General features: G+C 38.3%; 2 protein-coding genes across 3 annotated transcripts in view; one reads left to right on the top strand and one right to left on the bottom strand.

The window, feature by feature from the left end:
- Positions 1-23816, bottom strand: part of CENPP (centromere protein P) — a 232289-nt gene that overhangs the window by 193456 nt on the left and 15017 nt on the right. For both annotated transcript variants that reach the window (XM_012747144.3, XM_012747142.3), the window contains exon 4: positions 22646-22734. In XM_012747144.3, coding sequence (XP_012602598.1) covers positions 22646-22734 — 89 coding nt within the window. The remainder of the gene's footprint in view (positions 1-22645; positions 22735-23816) is intronic.
- Positions 17250-17695, top strand: MRPL20 (mitochondrial ribosomal protein L20). Its single transcript, XM_076009209.1, is given in 2 exon segments — positions 17250-17517; positions 17520-17695. Coding segments are annotated over 2 exon segments (444 nt in total).

The raw sequence follows: 23816 nt of genomic DNA, 5'->3' as shown, positions 1-23816 counted from the left end.
ATAGAGGACTGTCCTCCACCATGGTTGATGGGAGACCAGTGTCAGCCTTTGGTGTTGGCTCAGTCTTGGCTCGGGCTTTTGGGTCCACCTTACCGCAGACTGAACCCTTCTGGCTGGCTCTTCCCTTCGTCTTCCTGAGACGCCTCTCCTCACTAGAAAGGCCACCAGAGCAGTGCACACCAGGACCTGCCAGGAGAACCGCAGGGCTCCTGCACTTGCTCTACGCTTTTGAACATCATCATTAGAACAGCCCACAGCTGGTCCAAGAGTAGCTGTGGAGACATTTCGAATGCGGACAGCAGGCCGTTCATAGCTCCAAAGGGCTCTGCAGCTCTGCCTCCGCTTGCCAGTGGCCTGTGAGCCACAGCTGACCTCAGAAGGTCCTATGGATTGTTCCGTCACTAACACAAATGAGTGCCAGCCAGCCAGGGTATGCATCCATTGGGGTCAGGGAAGAGAAGACTCTCACCCATGTTCTAGAAAACTGTGTTCCTCACTTTGCTCCACAAATAAAAGTGACATTACTTACGTAGTGTCATGAGGGAGGTGGAAAGAGCTCATAGCAGCCCAGCCCCCACCCAGTCCTATAGCACAGCTAGAGGGTCAGAGCTGGGCTATACCACAGCCGCATGTCTGCACACGATCCTGTTAGGGCAGAATGGTGGCCCCATCCCTGGGGGAAGCCCACTACCCTGATTTCCAGGTTTCTTTTGCTGCAGGGAAGCCTGGTCCTGCCTCCCAAGGGCCCAGGAACTGGCCTCCTCTGAGGATCCCTCTCTCCTTATGTTTGGTCAGTGCCCACACGCAGAGCCACAGGAATGAAGGGTCTCAACAGAGGTGTTAACCAAGACCCCAGGATTTCAAATGTAAGAACTCGGGCTAAATCAATTCAAAGGAGCAGGGTCTTCAAGAATTTTCTGTGGGTCCATTGTCCCCTCTCTATCAATCCAAGTATCCTGGATGTGGTGACTCAGCTCTGAGTGGACACAGTGACCCAGACCCCTTCCCTTGGATGGCCCTGCCATCCATAGCTCATGCCTCCCTAGGTGGACCTGGGAACAGTCTGCAAACTGATCCTCAGAAATCTGCCTCTATAGAGGACGGGTCTGTTGGACACCTCAATTCACCATCTTAGACTATGTTAAACTGTATTTCACTCTCATAACTCTCTGTGTCCCACAGGCTCAGGGGAGAGAGTGAGACCCTGCCTCTGCCAACGCAATGCTCAAAGGAAATGCTCATTGAAATATTTCCAATTTTCAAATTTGGGATGCTCAACTAGTAAGTATAATGCAAATATTCCAAAATCTGAAAAATCCAAAATCCAAAACACTTCTGATCTCAAGCATTTCAGATAATGGCTACTCTACTTGTACTTGGACAGAGATTTGCTTAAATATCTAGATTAGAACCAGTATGTTCTAATCTTTGCCATGGGGCTCTGTATGTATTGAGGCATGTCTTCAATAATAAGCAAGGCAACTGACAATTCTGCCTTAGTTTCACTTCCTGCTTTTACACAGCATCATGGTCAGGCAGGAGTGAGAACTTAGGGCCACCTCAGGTCTTTTCTGAGCATCCACACAACCCTGGGCATGTGCACAACCCTATACATGGGCAAGAATGTCAGATCCTTTCATGACCATCTCATTGTCCAGTTTTTCCTTTGAAGACTTTTGGTAAACCTTTTATACCTCAAGCAGACAAGAAATTTAAAAATTGCTTCCACATGTTTTCAACAAATGTTCCCAGGTAAAAGGCTTTTCACCCTAGGTCAGTTCCAATAAGGACACACGTCCAAAATGACAATTCATTGGAATGAGGCTTTGAAGGAGTTCAAACCCATTCTTCCCCCTCCAGTGGCTGCCAGACTGCTGGTTATCACCATGATGGTGGGATTTAGATTTTTCAAGGCTACTGCAGGGCTGGAAAGGAAGAGATGGCAATAGGCTTTTAAAACACCACAAAGCTCACTCTTCTTACAAAGATTCTGCCATCTTTCCTGGATAAATGCTCCCTGGATTGCTGTAAGCCTTTGGTTAATTTTCAAAAGTTTTGAAAAAGTTGACTGACAGTTTTTCCAGTTTTCTCCTTGCTTTTATGGAAGAATGAATTTTTGAAGGCTTTCACTGACTTGGATTTTTAAAAGGCCTCAGGGAGGACTCCCTATTAACCATGGCTTTTGTATTCTGATGCTTTGACATTTGGGTTCTTGCTGATCATGAAGTGACTGCCCCCCCCCCCAATTTTAACCAATCCCTAGAGACAGTAAACCACCTTTCCTTCCAATGTGCTTTTCAAATGCAAAACTAAACCCAAATCCACACCTCAACCACCTCATTTACAATGTCCTTTCTTCACAGGTTTTCCCCACTGTAATCTGCTGTAATAACGGTAGGGCCAGGTACAAAACAACTAAGAACAGGCCCTCTGACCCAGAGCCCACTGAAATTATTCAAAAAGCCAAGCCTCAGGCTGCTTACCCAGCCTGCCTCAACCATTCCTCCCATGGGAACTACAATAAAAGCTCTCAAGGCTGGAAACAGTGAAGCCGTGGCTCACGCCTATAATCCTAGCATCCTGGGAGGCTGAGGTGGGAGGAGAGCTTGAGGTCAGGAGTTTGAGACCAGCCTAACCAAGAGGAGACCCTGTCTCTACCAAAACTAGAAACAATTGGCTGGGTGCTGTGGCATGTGCCTGCAGCCCCAGCTACTTGGGAGACTGAGGAGCAGGAAGATGGCTTCAGTCCAGGAGTTTGAGATTGCAGTGAGCTATGATGATGCCACTGCATTCTAAACCAGGCAACAGAGTGAGACTCTGTCTCAAAAAAATAGTGACACTCTCTACCATAGGTCAAGAAAAAAAACAAGCAGAGAAAAAAAAAAAAGGCTATCACTACAATTTCCCCTCTCTTATTTGTCTACTGGCTGACCCTAATGCTCCCCATATAGCCACCTGTGGTTTGCCCCTCCCTCTTGCAAACTGTAAGAAACTGTTCTGAATGGCAATTGTCCCCTAATCTGTTAGTTTTACCGTATTATTATTAATAATAATAAACTCTATTAAAACAGGATCTCATTCATTTATTTTTACCTATTAGCCATATAGTACATGTGAACATAGGTCATATATATCAAATGTAAGCCATTCGTTCTTATAAATAGCAAAAGGACTATCCATGAGTATATAAACAGCAGAGGCAAGGTTTATTTTCTCCATATTTGGTCACTCAATGAATTCATTGAGATTGCCTCTCAAAGAGACCTCACAAACTTGATCTTCACATCAGCTAAGTTACAGTTCTATGGAGGTGATTAATTTGGTGCAGCTCCTGATCATTGAGTAAATAGTCCCATAAAGGTCAATTAAAACCAAACTTGGGAAACTTGTGAGAGTCTGGAATACAAGTAGAGTACCCCTTATCCAAAATGCTTGGGATCAGAAGTGTTTCAGATTTCAAAATTTTTCGGATTTTGTAATATATGCATATGCATGACATACATTGGGGACAGGACCCAAGTCTAAATACAAAATTCACAAAATTTTGTGAATTTATGTTTCACATATACTTTATACACATAGCTTGAAGGTAATTTTATGCAATATTTTTAATAATATTATGCATGAAACAAAGTTTGTATCCAATGAACCATCAGAAAGCAAAGGTGTCACTATCTTAGCTACCCACAGGAACAATCTGTGGTTGTTTGGCATCACCATCATTCCTGACACTGAATTTACATGATACCAATGAACAATCATTTTCTCACCCTTATTGACACATAAGTACTTAACAGTACTTAACATGACATACCATGTTAAGTACTTAACATGACATACCATTAGTACAGTGAATAGTGTGTCCAGGCCAGTAAGCAGCACAGTAGCATCACCAGAATACCTCTATCAGCTATTAAACAGCAGCAGCAACAAACAACGGTAGACTTGCAGTCACCATCTATGCTGCTGTGTTTTGATTAAAAGGCTACTGTACACTGTATTTTCTCTTTTCCGGTGAGAAGAAACATTAGAAGCAGTTGAGGGACCAGGAAGGATCCTCTAGGGATGAGGAGGCATCCTGTTGCATGGCTTTTTAAAATGTTTCTTCCAGAGTAATCTGCCTCATTAACAATGGTTTTTTTGTCTTATAAGTCTGACTTTATAAACTGACATAACTTCTTGTTCTGTTATGAATGCACAATGCTATTGCAGCTGAAGAGAGCTGGGAAGGTCTTTCTTCTCTTGGGGATGTTGAATGAACTGTGTGTCATGTGCCTGCGTTTTGACTGTGACCTGTCACATGAAGTCAGGTGTGGAATTCTTCAATTGTGGTGTCATGTCAGTGCTCAAAAATTTTGATTTTAGAGCATTTTGGATTTATTAGAGATGCTCAACGTAAAGAAACTCCATGAGAACTCCATGAGAAGTCAGTACAGGATTAACTGACTTGTGGTTCTCTCGGACACTGTCCTCAAAACAGCCTCGGAGGTTTCAAAAAAATGAGTATGTGTAATAATCTTTCAGCTTACTTGTACAATGATTAAGGAACAGTTTCTTCTCAAATCCCTTTCAGTAACAGCGTTCTATGCTTTTATGTGTTTTCTTTTTTAAAAAGAATGCATTAAAAAAAATTAATACTGAAGAAAGCATCTGGCATATAGAATTCATTCTTGAGGAATCTGGGTAACTAGATGAGTATTTTGTAAATACAGGAGGACATATATATTTACTGAAGGAGTTTAGGAATTTGTGTCACAAAAATTACCAAACAATAAGCAACCTGTAAGATGAAGTAATTCCACAACTAGTGGGCAGCCCATAGAAAGAGTGTTTTGCTGAGAAGCATTGCCCAAATTTTGGCAATCACTCATGTTATAATGGAGAGACCTAAGTCATGGATGTTCTTTTGACAGCTTTATTATTCCAATTCCAATAAGTTCCATTATTTCTCAGATATATTTTATTCTTTGATTCATAAATATATAAATTTTTAGAATGGGACAGAACCTTGGAAATAATTTTATTCAGTGGCTTCATTTTGCAGATAACTCCACAGAGATTAAATATCTTTCCTAATTCAATGCTGTTAGTCATTAATTTAAGAAAAAAATAAATGAAATATGCTATTAGGGTACATCATCCTTATTATTACAACTTTGTAATTTACACTAGAATAAGATATACATACTGAGTGATTATAATTCAAGGCAGAATTTAATACATTCTTAGAGAGTACCTAAAGTTGATAACCAACTGGGTACAATTAGGCCAGGCAATCTCCTTAATATACTCACATGTCAGGTTCTCAATGAGGCCTTCCCGGACCATGCTATTTAAAAATGAATACCTTCCTTCCTTCTATGCATCACAATCTCCCATCCTATTTTATTTTCTCCACACCACTTAGGGATATCTAATGTATTATTTATTTTACATATTTGTTTTGTTTAGTGTCTGTCTCCCCTACTAGAAAATAAGCCTTTTGAGTTTATAAAGAAATGGATTTTTCTTTTGTTCAGTGCTACATATTAAGCACATACGACAATGCTTGCCGCAGAACAGGTAGTAACTGTTGAATCAAGGAATTCGACTGCCCTGTCTATCTGGTCTCTGCTCAACTTCAGTCTTATACTTTCAACTGTTTGCTGGATGATTCATTCAATGATTATTTGAATACCAAATAGGTACAAGGCATTCTGCTAGGTGACTTAGAGCTAGTACCATCCCTCAGCATCACCTAGAATAGATACTGTATGCACTTCTTTACCCACAGCTCTTATTCTATCATCAATTACCACATTTTATTGGTTTTGCTCACATACTAGTTTATAAGCTTCATAAAATCAGAACCTATCTTGTTCATCATTGTATCCTTAGAGACTAATGCAATACAAAGTACATAATATACTTTAAACACACATATTTATTTATTTATAAATTTAGATACAGTAAAATTCATTCTTTTTGGTATTTAGTTTTATGATTTCTGCCAAATGAACAGAGTTGTATAACCACCACAACAAAGTTATAACCAAGTTCCATCCATATTAGGCAACAAAGAGAAGAATCACATCAAATTTACTGTTAAGCCATAAGACAAATAGAGAAATATCTTCAAAGTGCTCAGGAGAAAAAAACTGAAAACCATCAAAAAATTCTATATCCGGAAATCCGAATCAAGATGGGGGACGAGAAACACCACCAGACAGAGTGTCTCTGCAGAGAAAACAGATTCTAGCAGAAATTAGAAGAAAGAAGCAAGAAGACGAGCCTGCATCGGATAAGGGTTGGAAGAAGGGGTACCTGAGACCACGGGAGACTCCACGGGAGGAGGTTGCAGAGGAGAACTGGAAGCAGAGACCTCCGGAGCATCCTGGAGACTAGCAGCAAGGGTAGGTAGAGCGATTAACACTCTCCTCCCTTGCATCTCGGACTGCTGGTAGGCACCCCAGCAGGTGGAGAGACCTGCGGACACCAGCCCAGAGACGGCCGCCGCCAGTGAGCGGTAAGCCTGTAGCGGACGCGGCACCAGGCTCCCAACTCCCGCAGGGCACTTCCCTGTGCACAGACCCGAACCGGGCGGCAGGCGCCATATTGCCTCACTCTCCCCTCCCCCAACCCTATCCATGGCTGCTGAGAGAGACAGTATAGCGGCCAGCAGGAGGTACCACCAAGGAACGGGACCTTCCCTTTTGGGGCCCTACAGCTGACTGAGGGGAACTCAGATAGTGAGCTCCACACCCGCCAGCCCTCCCAGGTGCTGCTGGCCCAGAGATCACAGGAGAATGGGGCAGACCCTGAGGCTGAGAGACATACACCCATATTGGGCTCCCCGTGGGTGAATTGGGACTGGCACTCCTCTCCCTGGCAGGGATATAGTTTAAAGTCTGGGACCCAGAGGTCAGACCTGCAGACCAGATCCTGTGCACCCAGGCCTTACATTACCCGGGACACAGAAGGGATATATGCGAACAGCCTACTGAGGTGTGTGTGCCTTCAGAGACAGATCAGCGTCCTACAGGGCAACCTTCCTCCCAAAGGGAGGCCGTGCACCAAGCCCAGGTGGCGTACCTGTGCAGGGAACCTCCCGGCCCACATCACAGCCAGGAGAGGCCCAGTGGCGTGAGGTCTGGCCTGCTGGCAGAGGCCCAGGAGTAGCCGCCGAGTTGGGGAGAGGGTCTCAGACAGCCCCACCCCCACACGCAGACTCTCTGACTGAGGGAGCCATTCTAGCCCCTCTCTGGCATCTTTTCCTGGAAACAGAAAACAGAACTTTGACACCTAATAACAGCATTGGTGGTGCCTGAGGGCAGGCTTACTCAACCCAGCTCTGCCCAGACTCACTCCCAGACTAGCCCTCACTGAGAGGGAGAAAAGGACACACCTGGAAGTCCCAGGGCCCCACCGACCACCTGAGGCACTAGAGTGCCTCTCCAGGGGAACAAGAGCTGATCACAGGTCACAAAAACAACAGTCATAGCCTGTTCCTCCAAGCAAGCACCACCAACTGACCAGGAGGACATTCTGCACACCCTTTTCATGGCACTTACTGACTCATCATCCAGGGAGTGATCGAACCTAACCTACAGACACCACCTACTGGATGAGAAATTAAACAAGGCATGTGAATACCCAAACGAAAACCTAAAGGAAAGAAACAACTGATCAACATGGGAAGAAACCAGCGAAGGAACTCTGGAAATATGAAGAACCAAACGGAAACCACATCCCCAAACAGGAGCACTAGCCCCCTAGAAACGGACACCAACCAAAATCAGGCAACCAAAATGACAGAAGAGGAATTCCGAATGTGGATTATAAGAAAATTCAACGACCGGCAAGAACAACTCGATAACCAACACAAAGAAACAAAAAAAAACCTCCAGGACCTAGAACAAAAGTTCACTAAAGAAATCGATACAATGAAGAAAAGTTTAACCGAACTCTTGGAAATGAAGAATCAATTCAGGGAACTACAAAATTCAGTGGAAAGCCTCAAGAACAGGGTAGATCAAACAGAAGAAAGAATCTCAGAGATTGAAGATAACATCCTCCAACTAAATATAACCGCCACAGAGATAGAGCAGAGAAACAAGAGAAAAGAGCAAAGCCTACAAGAGATATAGGATTATGTGAAAAAACCTAATGTGAGGGTCATAGGGTTGCCAGAAGGGGAAGAAGATAACACTCAAGGGTTGGACAAGCTATCTGAAGATATAATAGAGGAAAATTTCCCAGGCCTTGCTCAAAATCTCGATATATAAGTTCAAGAAGCTCAGAGGACCCCTGGGAGATTCAATGCAAACAGGAAGACGTCATGACATGCAGTCATCAGACTGACCGAAATATCAACTAAAGAGGCCCTTCTAAGAGCTGTAAGACGAAAGAAGCAAGTGACATACAAGGGAAAGCCAATTCGAATAACACCAGACTTCTCTAATGAGACTTTACAAGCAAGGAGAGACTGGGGCTCCATTCTCACTCTTCTGAAACAAAACAATGCCCAGCCTAGAATCTTATACCCTGCAAAACTAAGCTTCATATATGAAGGAGAAATTAAGTCATTCTCAGACAAGCAAAGTCTCAGAGAATTCACCAAGACAAGACCAGCCCTACAAGAAGTACTCAAAACAGTGTTACGCACGGAACACCATAATAAAAACTCACAAATATAAAAACAACCAAAACTCAAAGATTAAAGGCCAGATAATACAATGGCTCATGAGAGAAAACAAAGCAACAAAGGTCAACCCAACATAATGAACAGAAATCTTCCCCACCTATCAGTTATCTCAATAAATGTGAATGGCTTGAACTCCCCACTCAAGAGCAAAGGCTGGCTGAATGGATAAAAAAACACAAGCCAAGTATCTCTTGCCTTCAGGAAACACATCTAACCTGCAAGGACATTGGCCTAGGCAAAGAATTTATGAAGAAGACCCCAAAGGCAATCACAATAGCAACAAAAATAAACAAATGGGACCTAATGAAATTAAAAAGCGTCTGCACAGCCAAAGAAACTGTCAAGGGAACAGACAACCCACAGAATGGGAGAAAATTTTTGCAAGCTACACATCTGATAAAGGGCTGATAACTAGAATCTATTTAGAACTCAGCAAAATCAGCCAGAAAAAATCAAACAACCCCCATCAAAAAATGGGCAAAGGACATAAATAGAAACTTCTCAAAAGAAGACAGAATAATGGCGAACAAACATATGAAAAAATGTTCAACATCTCTAATCATCAGGGAAATGCAAATCAAAACCACAATGAGATATCATTTAACTCCAGTGAGAATGGCCTTTATGAAAAAGTCCCCAAACAACAAATGCTGGCGTGGATGCGGAGAGAGAGGAATACTCCTACACTGCTGGTGGGACTGCAAACTAGTTCAACCTCTGTGGAAAGCAATATGGAGATACCTCAAAGCAATACAAGTACATCTACCATTTGATCCAGCAATTCCACTACTGAGCATCTACCCAAAAGATCAAAAGTCACTTTATGAAAAAGACACCTGCACTCAAATGTTTATAGCAGCACAATTCACAATTGCAAAGCTATGGAAACAACCCAAGTACCCATCAATTCATGAGTGGACTGATAAAATGTGGTATATGTATACCATGGAGTACTACTCAGCTTTAAGAAACAATGGTGGCCGGGCGCGGTGGCTCACACCTGTAATCCTAGCTCTCTGGGAGGCTGAGGCGGGTGGATTGCTCGAGGTCGGGAGTTCGATACCAGCCTGAGCAAGAGCGAGACCCCGTCTCTATTATAAATAGAAAGAAACTAATAGGCCAACTAATATATATAAAAAAAACAAATTAGCCGGGCATGGTGGCGCATGCCTGTAGTCCCAGCTACTTGGGAGGCTGAGACAGAAGGATCGCTTGAGCCCAGGAGTTTGAGGTTGCTGTGAGCTAGGCTGACGCCATGGCACTCACTCTAGCCTAGGCAACAAAGCGAGACTCTGTCTAAAAAAAAAAAAAAAAAAAAAAACAATGGTGATAGAGCACTTCTTGTATATTCCTGGATACAGCTGGAACCCATTCTACTAAGTGAAGTATCCCAACAATGGAAAAACCAGCACCACATGTACTCACCAGCAAATTGGTATTAACATATCAACACCTAAGTGGACATATAGGAGTAACATTTATTGGGTGTTGGGAGGGTGGGAGGCGGGAGGAAGGGACGGTTATATACAACCACAACGAGTAAGGTGTGCAACATTTGGGGGATGGACATGCTTGAAGCTCTTACTCGAGGGGGGAGGGGGGGTATGGGCAATATAAGTAACCTTAACACTTGTACCCCCATAATACGCTAAAATAAAATAAAAATTAAAATTAAAAAAAAATTCTATATCCAGAGGAGTATCCTTCAAAAACAAAGATGAGATAAAGACTTTTAATATCAGAAACATAGAAAAGGCTAAAACAATCCATTACAAGCCGACTTTCACTACAAAAAACAATAACAACAATAACAACAGGACCAAGCAAATAAATAAAATGTGTTGGTATTGTTAGCAATAAAGTTTTGCATTGTGGAAGAAGAAACACACGAATGTGAAATGGTAGTAGGTATAACAAACACCATCGAGATGGATTAGAATAGGAGGTATTGGTATTAACCCATGATTTTATGTGTGTGTGTGTGTGTGTATTTGTGACAGCCATACGTCACTTAAAGACAGGAATATATTCTGAGAAACACACCATCAGGTGACATCTTTGTTGTGGGAACATCATAGAGTATACTTATACAAACCTAGATGATATCCCACTACTTACCTAGGCTATGTGGTATAGCCTATTGTTCCTAGACTACAAAGCTCTGCAGTTTGTTACTGTACTAAATACTATAGGGAACTGTAACACAATGGTAAGCATTTGTGCATCTACACATAGAAAAGGCACATAGCAAAAATATGGTAGAATTTTATGAGACTACCTTTGTATATGCAGTCCAAAATTGACTAAAACATTATTATGCAACACATGACTGTATATCCACACACATATATAAAAATGATTTCTTATTTATAGGCTTGTGTATATGTATGTATAAGCATATATTTCCTAGTTCTGTCTTCTGAAAGATCCTAGAAGCAAAGACATTCCAATAGCAATGAGCACATCTAGTGCCAGATCATAGTCTCTAATATCATTCCCTACTAAAAGAAACTATGATTTCTCAGAGAAATGGCTGAATCCAGGCTGGTGCAGAAGTTTGTTACGAGCCTGGAAAATCTTTTAACACCAGAATATAAGGAAATGCCCAAAAATATGATGAGGGATTATCATGTAGATTCAAGAGCCAGCTTAAAGAGATTTCCACTAGCCAAATCTGGGATACTTTGAGCACCAAAATAAACAAGAAGAGTAAGAAATTATAAATCATTGAAAAAAACATTAATGAATGAATCTATAATAAATAGATACATACACACACATGTACATAGCAGAGTATGAAGATCACTTCTTAAGCAAAATGCCAAGTGCCTACTAAGAAACGTGAAGAAAGTGCTAGAGTTGAAAAGTCATCACAGTAAAGAGTGGATCAGAGGCTGGGCACCGTGGCTCATGCCTGTAATCCTAGCACTCTGGGAGGCCAAGGCGGGAGGATTGCTCGAAGTCAGGAGTTCAAAACCAACCTAAGCAAGAGCGAGACCCCGTCTCTACTATAAATAGAAAGAAATTAATTGGCCAACTAATATATATAGAAAAACTTAGCCAGGCATGTTGGTACATGCCTGTAGTCCCAGCCACTCGGGAGGCTGAGGCAGTAGGATTGCTTGAGCCCAGGAGTTTGAGGTTGCTGTGAGCTAGGCTGACGCCACGGCACTCACTCTAGCCTGGGCAACAAAGTGAGACTCTGTCTCAAAAAAAAGAGAATGGATCAGGTAAGAATCATCAGTAGATGCTAAATTGAAGAAGAAATTTTAACAGAATAATAACCACATAATGTATGTCCCCACAGACTGCATATTAGTTTCAAGGGAGAAAAAAATAGTAATCATACAGTGGAGAAAAAGTAACAGTTTCACTGAATGATTGAAATTAATATACCTATGAAGGCTAGATATGCTGAGGAGGACAAAACATCACCTATATAGAATTTGCCCAAGAACGCATAACATCAGTGGATCACAAGAAAAGATCAGAAAAAGACAAAATAAGGAATATTTTATTGGGAATGAAAGGTAGGAAGAACTTTATTTTTTAAAGATGACAAAGTCAAAAAAGGCAAAGAAATGCTATGGAATCATTTCAGAGTAAAAGAAGCTAAAGAGACATGGCAACTAAATGCAGCATGTGACCTTAGATTAGATCATGTACTGTAGGGGGAAAGAATATGCAATAAAGAATATTATGAGATCGAATTATGAAATTGGAATATGGATAGCATATTAGATAAAAGTATTATATCAGTGTCAATCTATAAAGTCCATCACTGCACTGTGATTATATAAGGGACTATCTCTACACTTAAAAATACACACTTAAGTATTTAGGGAAACAGAGCCAGGATATATGCAATGTATCCTAAAAAGTTTCCATCAGGAACAGCAACAGAAACAGTAAAAATCTGAGTAAATATAACAAACTATTAGCCTTCTCTTAAGTCATTTAATTATGTGTGACAGATGAAAGTAAAAAATTATAATATTATTTAATGAGGTTTTCAATGCATAAATATGAATATATTATAATTCATATGAAAACTATAACATGAAGCAAGGAAAAAAATGATCAGTATACTTGAAGAACTACAAGACTATATTTGTAGTAGTAAAGTATTAAATCTAAGTAGATGTTAAAAGTTAGGTTACATATGTTATAATCTCTAAAGAAGCCAATAAAAAATAACACAGGTATAGCCAAAAAGTGAATAAATTTAAATGGAATATTAAAATATATTTAAAGAAGAGAATTTTAAAAAGATGAATATAATTAGAAGCACCAGAATTCCATCTCTCCAACCTAGAAAACAATTCTACTGGCAGAATCTCTCTGCTGTAATCATTTTGGAACTCTAGAGTCTATCTAAGGCTTTCAACATTCAGGGGATGGCTTGGATAGTAACTTGTGGCTAATTTCAGTAAATTTCAGTTCTTACCACTATAGTAGCTATCCATTCCTGGACCCCCAAACCCCCTAGCAGACAGTTATGTGTGTGTTCCTGAAGCAGCTTGCACATAGCTTATAGGGGAGCCACAGTGAGAAAAAAAATTTTTTTTTAATTATAAAAAGGACTGTCCTCCAAATATAAGGGATCAGTGTGCTGATTGTTGATTGCTGCTTCTGATCATGGAGCACAAAGGTCAGGAAGCCACTGTGGCTACACATTCCCACACTGTGGCAAGCCCTGCCTCCTCCAGCTGAAGTGACTTCTAGGGGATTTAAAGGATCAGAGCAGCTTTTCTCCCACCTTTGTTTTTCTTTTTCTCGCTTTTTAAGAGCTAATCAAGACTAGGACATTGACAAACAACTGCATATAAGGGGAAATTCAGAAAGTGATGGTGCATATCCACGGAAAGTTTCAGACTCATAAAAGAACTGAGAGACCCTAAGTTTATACCTCAAGCTGATCCTTGGCCCAGAGACAGTCTATAAAAATATAAATAAATAGATAGCTAAATAAACAAAAACAATGACCAAAAAACAAAAACAAAAAACAAAACAGAAAATCCTGGGGAAGAGAGAACCTGATTTTCAGAGTTACCACATTATTTGTTCAAATGAGTATCTTTCAACAAAAGAAATAAGGCATACAAAGGAACACAAAAGTATGGCCCTAGTCAAGTGAAAAAAAAAAAAATCAATCAATCAACATTATCTCTGAAAAAAATCCTGATGGCAGATCTCCTACAAAAAGACTTTATAACAACTATCTTAAAAATGCTTTAAAGTACTAAAGAAAGATGTGGAAAATGCTAAGAAGATGCTGTATGAACAAAACAGAAATATCGATGAGACAGAAACCTAAAAAGAAACCAAAAAGAAATTCTGGAGCTGAAAAGTATAATAACTAAAACAAAAAATTCACTGAGGGATTCAAAGGCAGATTTGAATAAGCAGAAGAAAGCATTAGCAATCTTGGAGACAGGACAAGGGAAATTATCAAGCCTCAGAAACAAAAAGAAAAAGATAAAAGAAAAGTGAACAAAGTGTAAAGAAACTATGGGACACCATCAAGAAGACCAACTTATGCATTGTGGGGGTACCAAGCAAAAAAACCAGAAAGAAGTAAAGAGAATATTTGATGGAATAATGACTGAGATTGTCCAAAATTTGACGAAAGATATGAATATAAACATCCAAACAGCTCAAAGAACTCTAAGTAGGGTGAACTCAAAGAGATCTACATTGAGAAACATTATAATCAAACTGTCAAAAGACAAGGAGAGAATTTTTAAAGCAGCAAGAGAAAAATGACCCACTACATACAAGGGATCCTCAAGAAAATGATTAGCAGATTTTTCATCAGAAACTTTAGACGCCAGAAGGCAGTGGATTAATATATTCAAAGTGCTAAAAGGAAAAAAAACAAAAACTGTCAACCAAGAATCTTATATCATACAAAACTGTCCTTCAAAAGTGAGGAAGAGGCCGGCGCGGTGGCTCACGCCTGTAATCCTAGCTCTCTGGGAGGCCGAGGCGGGCGGATTGCTCAAGGTCAGGAGTTCAAAACCAGCCTGAGCAAGAGCGAGACCCCGTCTCTACTATAAATAGAAAGAAACTAATTGGCCAACTGATATATATATTAAAAATTAGCCGGGCATGGTGGCGCATGCCTGTAGTCCCAGCTACTCGGGAGGCTGAGACAGAAGGATCGCTCGAGCCCAGGAGTTTGAGGTTGCTGTGAGCTAGGCTGACGCCACGGCACTCACACTAGCCTGGGCAACAAAGCGAGACTCTGTCTCAAAAAAAAAAAAAAAAGTGAGGAAGAAATTAAGACAATCTCACATTAAAAGCTGAGGGAATTTGTTATTAGACATTTCCTGCAAGAAATGGTCAAGGGAGTCCTACAGAGTGAAATCAAACGATATTAGAAACTTGAAGCCATATGAAGAAATAAAGATTCAATAAAGGTACATGGCAGTTATAAAAGCTAGTATTTTTGTAAAAACAGTTTCTAACTCTACTTTTTGTTTTCTACATGATTTTAGAGACTAATCCATTTTTTAAAAAACAATTATTAGTCCAAACACTAATATTACTGTAATTTTCATTTGTGACTTCACATATAGTTTTCTACATAATTTAAGACACTAATGCAATTCAAAGAATTATTAGCTTGCATTTCAGGGCATACAACATATAAATAATTTTGTGACATCAATAACTGAAAAAGTTGGGGACACAGCTATAAAGGAACATAGTTCTTCTATGTTATTGAAGTTAAGCTGGTATAAAATCAAATTAGCATTATAATTTTAGAATGTTAAATGTAATCCTTATGGGTAAACAAAAATAGCTATAGAATATACACAAATGGAAATAAGAATTTAAACAATTCAGTACAAAAAAATCAACTAAATACACAAGAAGACAATAATAAAGAAAATGAAGGACAAAAAAAGCTGTAAAGCACAGAAAACAAATAGTAAAATGACAGAAGTCCGTCCCAACTTATTAGTAATTACATTAAATGTAAATGGATTAAATTCTCTAACCAAAAGGCAAAGATTGGATATAAAACATGATCCAACTTTTGCTATCTAGAAGAATTTCACTTTAGATGCAAAGACACAAATCGATTGAAAAGTAAAGAATGGAAAAAGATGCAAATAGTAACCAAAAGACAGCAGGAGTAGCTATACTAAGATCAGACAAAACGGACTTTAAATCAAAAAAGGTTACAAGAAACAAAGAAGAACATTATATAAAGGCATACCCCATTTTACTGCACTTTACTTGTGCCTCACAGATATTGCATTTTTTTCAAATTGTAGGTTTATGACAACCCTGTGTCAAGTAAGTCTATTGGTGCCATTTTTCCAACAGCATGTTCTCAATTCAGATCTGTGTCACATTTTGGCAATTCTTGCAAGATTTCAAACATTTTCATTATTCTTATATCTGTTATGATGATCTGTGATCAGTAATCTCTGCTGTTACTACTGTAATTGTTTTGGGGTGCTATGAACTACCCCAATATAAAATATAGCATTTTTTTTAGACATAATGCTATTACATACTTAATAGAGTATAGATAGTACAGTATAAACATAACTTTTATACACACTGGGAAACCAAAATGTTTCTGTGACTCAGTGTATTGCAATATTCACTATATTGTGGTGGTCTGGAACTGAACCTGTAATATCTCTGAGATATGCTTATACTCCTAAAAGCGTCCATAGATCAAAAAGATATAACACTTTCAAGCATTTACACATGTAATAATAGACCATATCAAAATATATGAAGCAAAATTGAACAAATTGGAGGGAGAAATAGATAGTTCAACAATAACAGAGAGTTCAATATTCAACTCTCAATAATGAATAGAACAGGACGGGTGTGGTGGCTCATGCCTGTAATCCTAGTGCTCTGGGAGTTCGAGGCAGGAGGATCATTCAAGGTCAGGAGTTTGAGACCAGCTGAACAAGAGTAAGACCCCATCTCTACTAAAAATAGAAAGAAATTAGCTGGACAACTAAAAATACACAGAAAAAATTAGCCAGGCATGGTGGTGCATGCCTGTAGTCCCAGCTTGGGAGGCTGTGGCAGAAAGATTGCTTGAGCCAAGGAATTTGAGCTTGCTGTGAGCTAGGCTGATACCACATGGCTCTAGCCTGGGCAACAGAGCAAGACTCTGTCCCTAAATAAATAAATAAAATAATGAATAGAACAATCAGAAGAAAATAGAAGACTTAACACAATAAACCAACTAGATCTAACAGACATCTATAGAACAGTCCACCCAACAACTACAGATTAGCTGCTGTGGAAAACAATGTGGTGATTCCTTAAAAAATTAAATATAGAATTATCATATGATCCAACAATTCCACTTTTGGGTATAAACCCAAAATACTTGAAAGCAGGGTCTCAAAGAGATAGTATACACTCATGTTCAAAGCAGCATTATTCATAATAGGTAGACCATGAAAACCACTCAAGACAGATAAAGAGATAAGCAAAATGTGGTATATATTATACAATGGAATATTATTCAGCCTTAAAAAGGAAGGAGGAGGAGTGAACCGATAAGCTGGCTGAAGGAACGATGGTCTTCCCCATGGTGTAGCTCTGTCTGAGGAACCACCTTACCTACCACTACTGGTGCATCTAGAAGGTACTGAAGTACGCCCAGCACTTCAGTGGAAGGAAGAATTGCTGTCACAGGTTGGCCATAAGAGTTGTGACTAGAGCCTTTGTGAAATGCACCAAAGTCCAAAGACTGAAGAAGAGGAACATGAGGTCACTCTAAATTAATCAAATGACAACTGACTCCTAGGAACTTGGCCTTAAGTACCCAGTGTTCAGTGTCAATTTAATTGTCAGATGGAGCTCAACAGGAAAGTACTTGCAGATCTAGCCATCTTTGAACCAAAGACTTTTAAATCTTTGGCTGCTTCGACCAAGAGGATAGGGCAAGAAGGATTTCCTGCTGCCTTGGGGAACGGGAAGAAGCCTGAAGGCATATATTCCAGAGCGCTGCAGTACCAGTAAAGGGGCTGCAGCTGTGTGGATAAGGAAAAGCCTTTCTTTTCTGATGATCATAACTAACATAGGAGTAAAGGAATTATTTAATCAACAAGTTTGTAAGTTTAAGTTGTAATTATGTTTATTTACAGGTCAGTAACAGGCATAAAAGGCCCTCTCTTTCTCTCAGTGTGACAGATTCACAGAACTATTTTACATAGATGGTGCAAATAAAGCTTGTGTGATGTAAAAAAAAAAAAAAGGAAGGAAATTCTGACATGATACATGGATGAAGCTTGAGAAAATGATGCTCAGTGAAATAAGCTACTGTAAAAAATAAATACTGTATTATTTCACTTATATGAGGTACTTAGAATAGTCAAAATCATACAGACAAAAAGTAGAATAGTAGTTGCTAGGGGGTGGGAGGAGAAACGAAAGAAGAGTTGTTATTTAATAGGTAAAGAGTATCAGTTTCATAAATTGAAAAGAGGTATAAAGATGGATAGTTGTGATGGCTGCATAATATTATTAATGAATGTAATACCACTGAACTGACATTTTAAAATGGTTGAGTTGGTAAATTTTATGTCATGAGTATTTTGCCACAATAAAAAATAGAAAAAAAATTTTAAATAATCCAAAAGAAGGCAAGAAAAAGTAAAAAAGAAATAAAAAAACAAAGTGAATACGCAGAAAACAAAAGAACAGCTAAATTAACACACAGCTGCTTAAGGTTACAAGAACACTGGAGAGTTAAGTGTTAAAACTTGGTCTGATAACTATAATAAATATCTGTTTTAACACCTGAAAAAACAAATGACTCTCCAAAGAATACAGGCCTACAAATATCAACAGTTACTTCATTAGAGCTTACAGGCGAAAGTGGTATGATATTTCATTCTCCATCAAACAAGTGAGCAAAAAATAAACTCTTAATCATGTGATGGGGGGAATAAGCCAAGAAAATAATCTTAAAAGCTACAATGACCAAAGTTTAAGCGCATATATGTGCACATGTGCGTACACACACACACACACACACACTCACACACACAAACTTACACTTGGAGAGGGGAAGAGATTGTTCTTTTAAAAAGAACTTTAAAAGATTCATAATTCTTTCATTTCCCTGTTTGCATCCTCATAAAGGGAACTGTATTAAAGCACATAGAGTTTTCCATTATAGAAAGAAATTTTGTGTGCGGGTGTGAGTGTTGGCTCTTAACAATTTTAAGAGTGATTGTAATTTATCTATTTTTCCTAAGCAAAGTCCAAACTTCACTAAATGTAAAACAGATGTCATGGATTTCTTTCACAAAATGTTGGCAGTAACACATTTCAATTTCAACTAAAGTAGTCATAAAATGAAAATAACTTCAAATGTCTCCTTCTTAAGTATAAAGCAAAACATAAAGAGAAATTTAGGATAAAAATTCTAAAATTTTATTCTCAAAATAAATTCCTAGGAATGTTAGGCCTAAAATTAGGTGAATATCATAAGTTAATTCACTAAAATATTATCAGTCACTCTAATACATTACTGGTAGGAATGTAAAATAGTATGGTTGGTTGTTCTGGAAAAGTTTGGCAGTTTATTATAAATTTAAACATACCCTTATATAACTCAGCAACTTCACTTCTGGTTAATTATCCTAGAGAAAAGAAAACTTATAGTCACACAAAAACCTGTAGTGAATGTTTATAGCAGCATGAATATATGGGTGCACACACACATACATATATGTACAGGGATAATATGCTACATTATACACTGTAATATACAATAACGTATTCACCAAAAACTGATAATAAGCCAAATGTCCTTTAATAGGTGAATGGAAAAACAAACTCTGGTACATCCACATAGTAAAATATGGAAATGCTAGAAATAAAAAACATTACAAGAGAGATGAAGAATTCCTTCAGTGGGCTCACTTGCAGACTGTACTTCTGTGAACTTGCAGATAAGTTAATAGAAATTATCCAAACTGAAACACATATGAAAAAAAAGTGAAAGAAATAGAACAGAACATCCAAATACTGGGACAATACATCAAACGGTCTAACATGCATGTAATCAGAGTGGCATAGGGCAAAATAAATATTTGAAAATATACGCTTGAGAATTTTTACACAAATATATCCTAGACTTAGCACATTCAAACTGTGAAGAGCAAAATTAGGAGAATGATTTAAGGCAGCCCTCAAACATAAACACAAGACACATTAAGAATCACAGCAGACTTCTTGTTACAACCTACGCAAACATCTGAAAGAAAAAAAAAAAAACTGTCATCCCAGAATTCTACAGCCGGCAAAAATATCTTTCAAAAAATGAAGGCAAAATTAAGACTTTTCCAGAGAAACAAAAGCTGATAGAATCGATGATCAATAGACCAGAACAATAAGAAATGTTAAAGGAAGTTTTTAAGGAAGGAATATATCAGTTAATAACCTGAATCATCATGAAGAAATGAAGAATGTTGAAAATGTAAAAATGAAGATATATATAAGTATACAAAAATATGGTTTTTCTTATTTTAATTGCTTTAAAAAATTGATAGTCTAAAACAAAAATAGTAACAATACACTGAGGCATTCATAACGTGTAAAAGTGTATAATAATAACAGCACAATGGTTGAGAAAGAAGAAAGGGGAAGTATACTATTGTTTTTACACTACATATGAAATGTTTGTTATTTAAGTGACGTGGTAAGGGAAGATCAGGGTAGAGACAAGAGTCAATGAAATAATGACAAAGAATTTTTCAAAAACTAAAGATATCACAATCCTGAGTCTGAAAAACTACAGATCTATAATAAGAAATTAAAAATAAATTCACATTTAGGCATATAATATTTAAATTACATAACAGCAGAGATAAAGAAGAAAGAAACTTGTAAAAGAAAAGTGACTTATACACGTTCAAGGAGTCTAAACTAAAATCCAGGTCTTCGGACCTATGTTCAGCACCTTTTCTAAAATACCAGTCCATCTCCACAAAATGGGAACCTGGCCTAAGAGAATCACCCAAAAAGCTGAGATCAAATATTTATTTGAGTAACTATAACATGCCCATTACTAAAGAGGGACAGATATCACACCACTATTCTTCCTTTTGTAATTTCCAAATAGCAGATGCTACTTCCAAAGTATGGTCTGAACAAAAGGAAATATCTGATCTCTGCCAACACAACACATTTCTGGTTTTCCTCCTACTTCTCAAACAGTTCCTTTGAGGGTCCTTCCCTTCTTTCAGACAGTACATTTTAGAATTCCTCAAGGCTCAGTTCTAGGCCCTCTCCTACTTTGACTCTATATTCCCTCCACAGGCAATCTCATTTCTGTCAAAGGCTTTAATTTCTACTCACTAGAATAAAATTCCAGTGTTCTCCTATCCATACCTCTTCTACGCTGAGGCCTCCTTCACATTTTAATTTCAGTGTTTCACAGGCACTCAAGTCTCACATGTCCAAAACGAAGTCCCATCTCACCTGACACGGTTCTCTTCCAACCTTCCTTTCTCAGCAACCAGAACTACCATCATCAAGGAATTATCCCTTTTGAAGGACCCCAGATCCTTTTTGTTCAACCAATCCCATGTCACTCAATTTTGCTTCCTAAGTATCCCCCAAATCCATCCAGCTAACTACCATCATTCTAGGCCAAACTATAAACTTCTCTTGCTTGAACTGTTTTAATAGGCTAGTCATTGACTTACCTGTATCCACTATTGCACCTCTTCAATCCATTCTCCCTATAGCATCCAGAATAATTTCTAGGATGGCAAACTTCTGCCTTCCTCAGGCCCTGCTCAAAACCTTTTAATAGTCTTAGGACTATGATCAAACTCCTTATACCAAATTCCCCATAGTATGGACCTTACCTACTTTCCTAGCCTCATCTTATATCATACTCCTGGTCTCTTGCCTTCTTCTGTCAGGCTGGCCCCCTGTCAGTTGCTCACAGATGCCATGCTCCCTTGTGGCACAGTGCCAGGGCAAAGCTATTCCCTCTGTTTAGAACCTCTTTGTTAGTTCACACCTACTCATTTTTCAGATGTCAGTCCAACCTTTGGAAAATCATTTCAGGTTCTCCCTGGTATTCAAATTCCTGATATATGCTTCAACATCATGTAACTCTCCTTTGTAGCATTTAACATAGCCATAATTTTAGATTTCTGAAATTATTTAATTAATATCTGACTTCTCCACTAGGCTATCAATTCCAGGAAGACTGAAGATTATACCTTTTTTTGCTCACATTTTAATTTTAATGTCTAGCACATAGAGAATTTGTAATAAATTATTAGGGCATTAAGTATGAAATGTCCGATTTCCTTAAGTACTAAGTTTGACAGTTGGTATCTCTGACATTTCACGTTGACACTTCTTGTTTCATTTTGATTGGGAAGGTACATACTCCTTCTTTCAAATGCATAGTTTGGCTTGTAATTATCTTTCAAAATTTTTTTGAGCAATTTTGTGAAAACACGGATAACTCAAAGATTCGTGTTATTTTTTAACATGAGTTCTGTCGTGGAAAAAATGCAGCACAGACAGCTCAAAATATCAACCCAGTGTTTGGGAAGGATGTGACTAATGAACACTCAGTATGTCCATGGTTTGAGAAGTTCCAGTTCTGGTGATTTTAATCTTGAAAATGAGCCATGTGGGCAACCTGAGACCAAGGTGGTTAATGATGAGCTGAAAGCTGTAACGGAAGGGAATCCATCTCAACTTATGCATGAATTAGCAGCAAACTTTGACATTACTATTCCAACAGTATTGGACCATTTGAAACAAACTAGTAATATATACCAAATGACAAATGTGGCAAATACAGGCTTAAATATAAGCCATAAAAACGGTATTATGCTTTCAGAGAAGATTTATTTACTTACCAAGGAAAGGTAAACTTAAAATCGTAGAGTGAAAATAGTCCCTAAAAAACAAATTTCTAATATAGCTTACCTAGACACAAATTCACTTAATTCTGAACATTCTGTGGGCTCCATTATTATGTTCAGGTCAGTAGTAACAGAAGATAATTTCTCTTTATTCTAAAATAAAGATAAAAAGTTTATGTATCAAAGCATAGTAAACTTTAAAATAAAATAAGACAAAAATACTTTAAAACTATATAAGAAATGATACTGGAAATAGTGGTTATTTGTTAAAAAAATGAAATTAGATCCTTACTTCATACCAAAAACCCAAATGAACTCCAAATGAATTAAACATGGAAATCATAAAATACTAGGATGAAATATAAACTTTTTATTATTAAATGAGTGAAAACTTTCTTTTTTTTTTTTTTTTTGAGACAGAGTCTCACTTTGTTGCTCAGGCTAGAGTGAGTGCCGTGGCGTCAGCCTAGCTCATAGCAACCTCAATCTCCTGGGCTCAAGCAATCCTACTGCCTCAGCCTCCCGAGTAGCTGGGACTAGGCATGCACCACCATGCCCAGCTGATTTTGTGTGTGTGTGTGTGTATATATATATATTTTTTAGTTGGTCAATTAGTTTCTTTCTATTTTTAGTAGAGACAGGGTCTCGCTCAGGCTGGTTTAGAACTCCTGACCTTGAGCAATCTACCCTCCGCCTCCCAGAGTGCTAGGATTATAGACAGGCGTGGGCCACCACGCCAAGTGAAAACTTTCTAAGCAAACAACGAAAAAATAGCTAATAATTACCTAAAAACTGTAACAAAAAACAATTTACATGTAAAAAAATTTCGATCTCACTAGGAATAATTGTAAATTAAAACAATGAGATGACATTTATACCTATAAAATTAGCAATAACCACAAAAATGTTGAGGCTGGTAAATACACTAAAACCTGGCATAACCCGTTTAAAAATCATTCTGACAGTGCATAACTTAAGATATTCATATGCTCTGTCACAGCAATTTGACTTTAAGAATTTATCATTAATAAGAAATGAAGATAAAGACTTATGAATAAAGATATCCATAACAATGTTGATTATCACAAAAAGCCAGAAAACAACTATATACTTAATAATAGGGACTGTTAAATAAACTATTTTTATCTGCAAATTCAAGGTTTTTTCTTACTCTAGTAAAATATCTTCTATTATATATTTGCCTATAATTTCTCTTTACTCTTTTTGCTATTCTT

Source organism: Microcebus murinus, chromosome 12 (genome assembly GCF_040939455.1).
Source record: "Microcebus murinus isolate Inina chromosome 12, M.murinus_Inina_mat1.0, whole genome shotgun sequence".
NCBI classification, from domain to species: Eukaryota; Metazoa; Chordata; class Mammalia; order Primates; family Cheirogaleidae; genus Microcebus; species Microcebus murinus.
The sequence above is the reverse complement of the archived record's forward strand: the minus strand, read 5'-3'. Positions and strand labels throughout refer to the sequence as shown.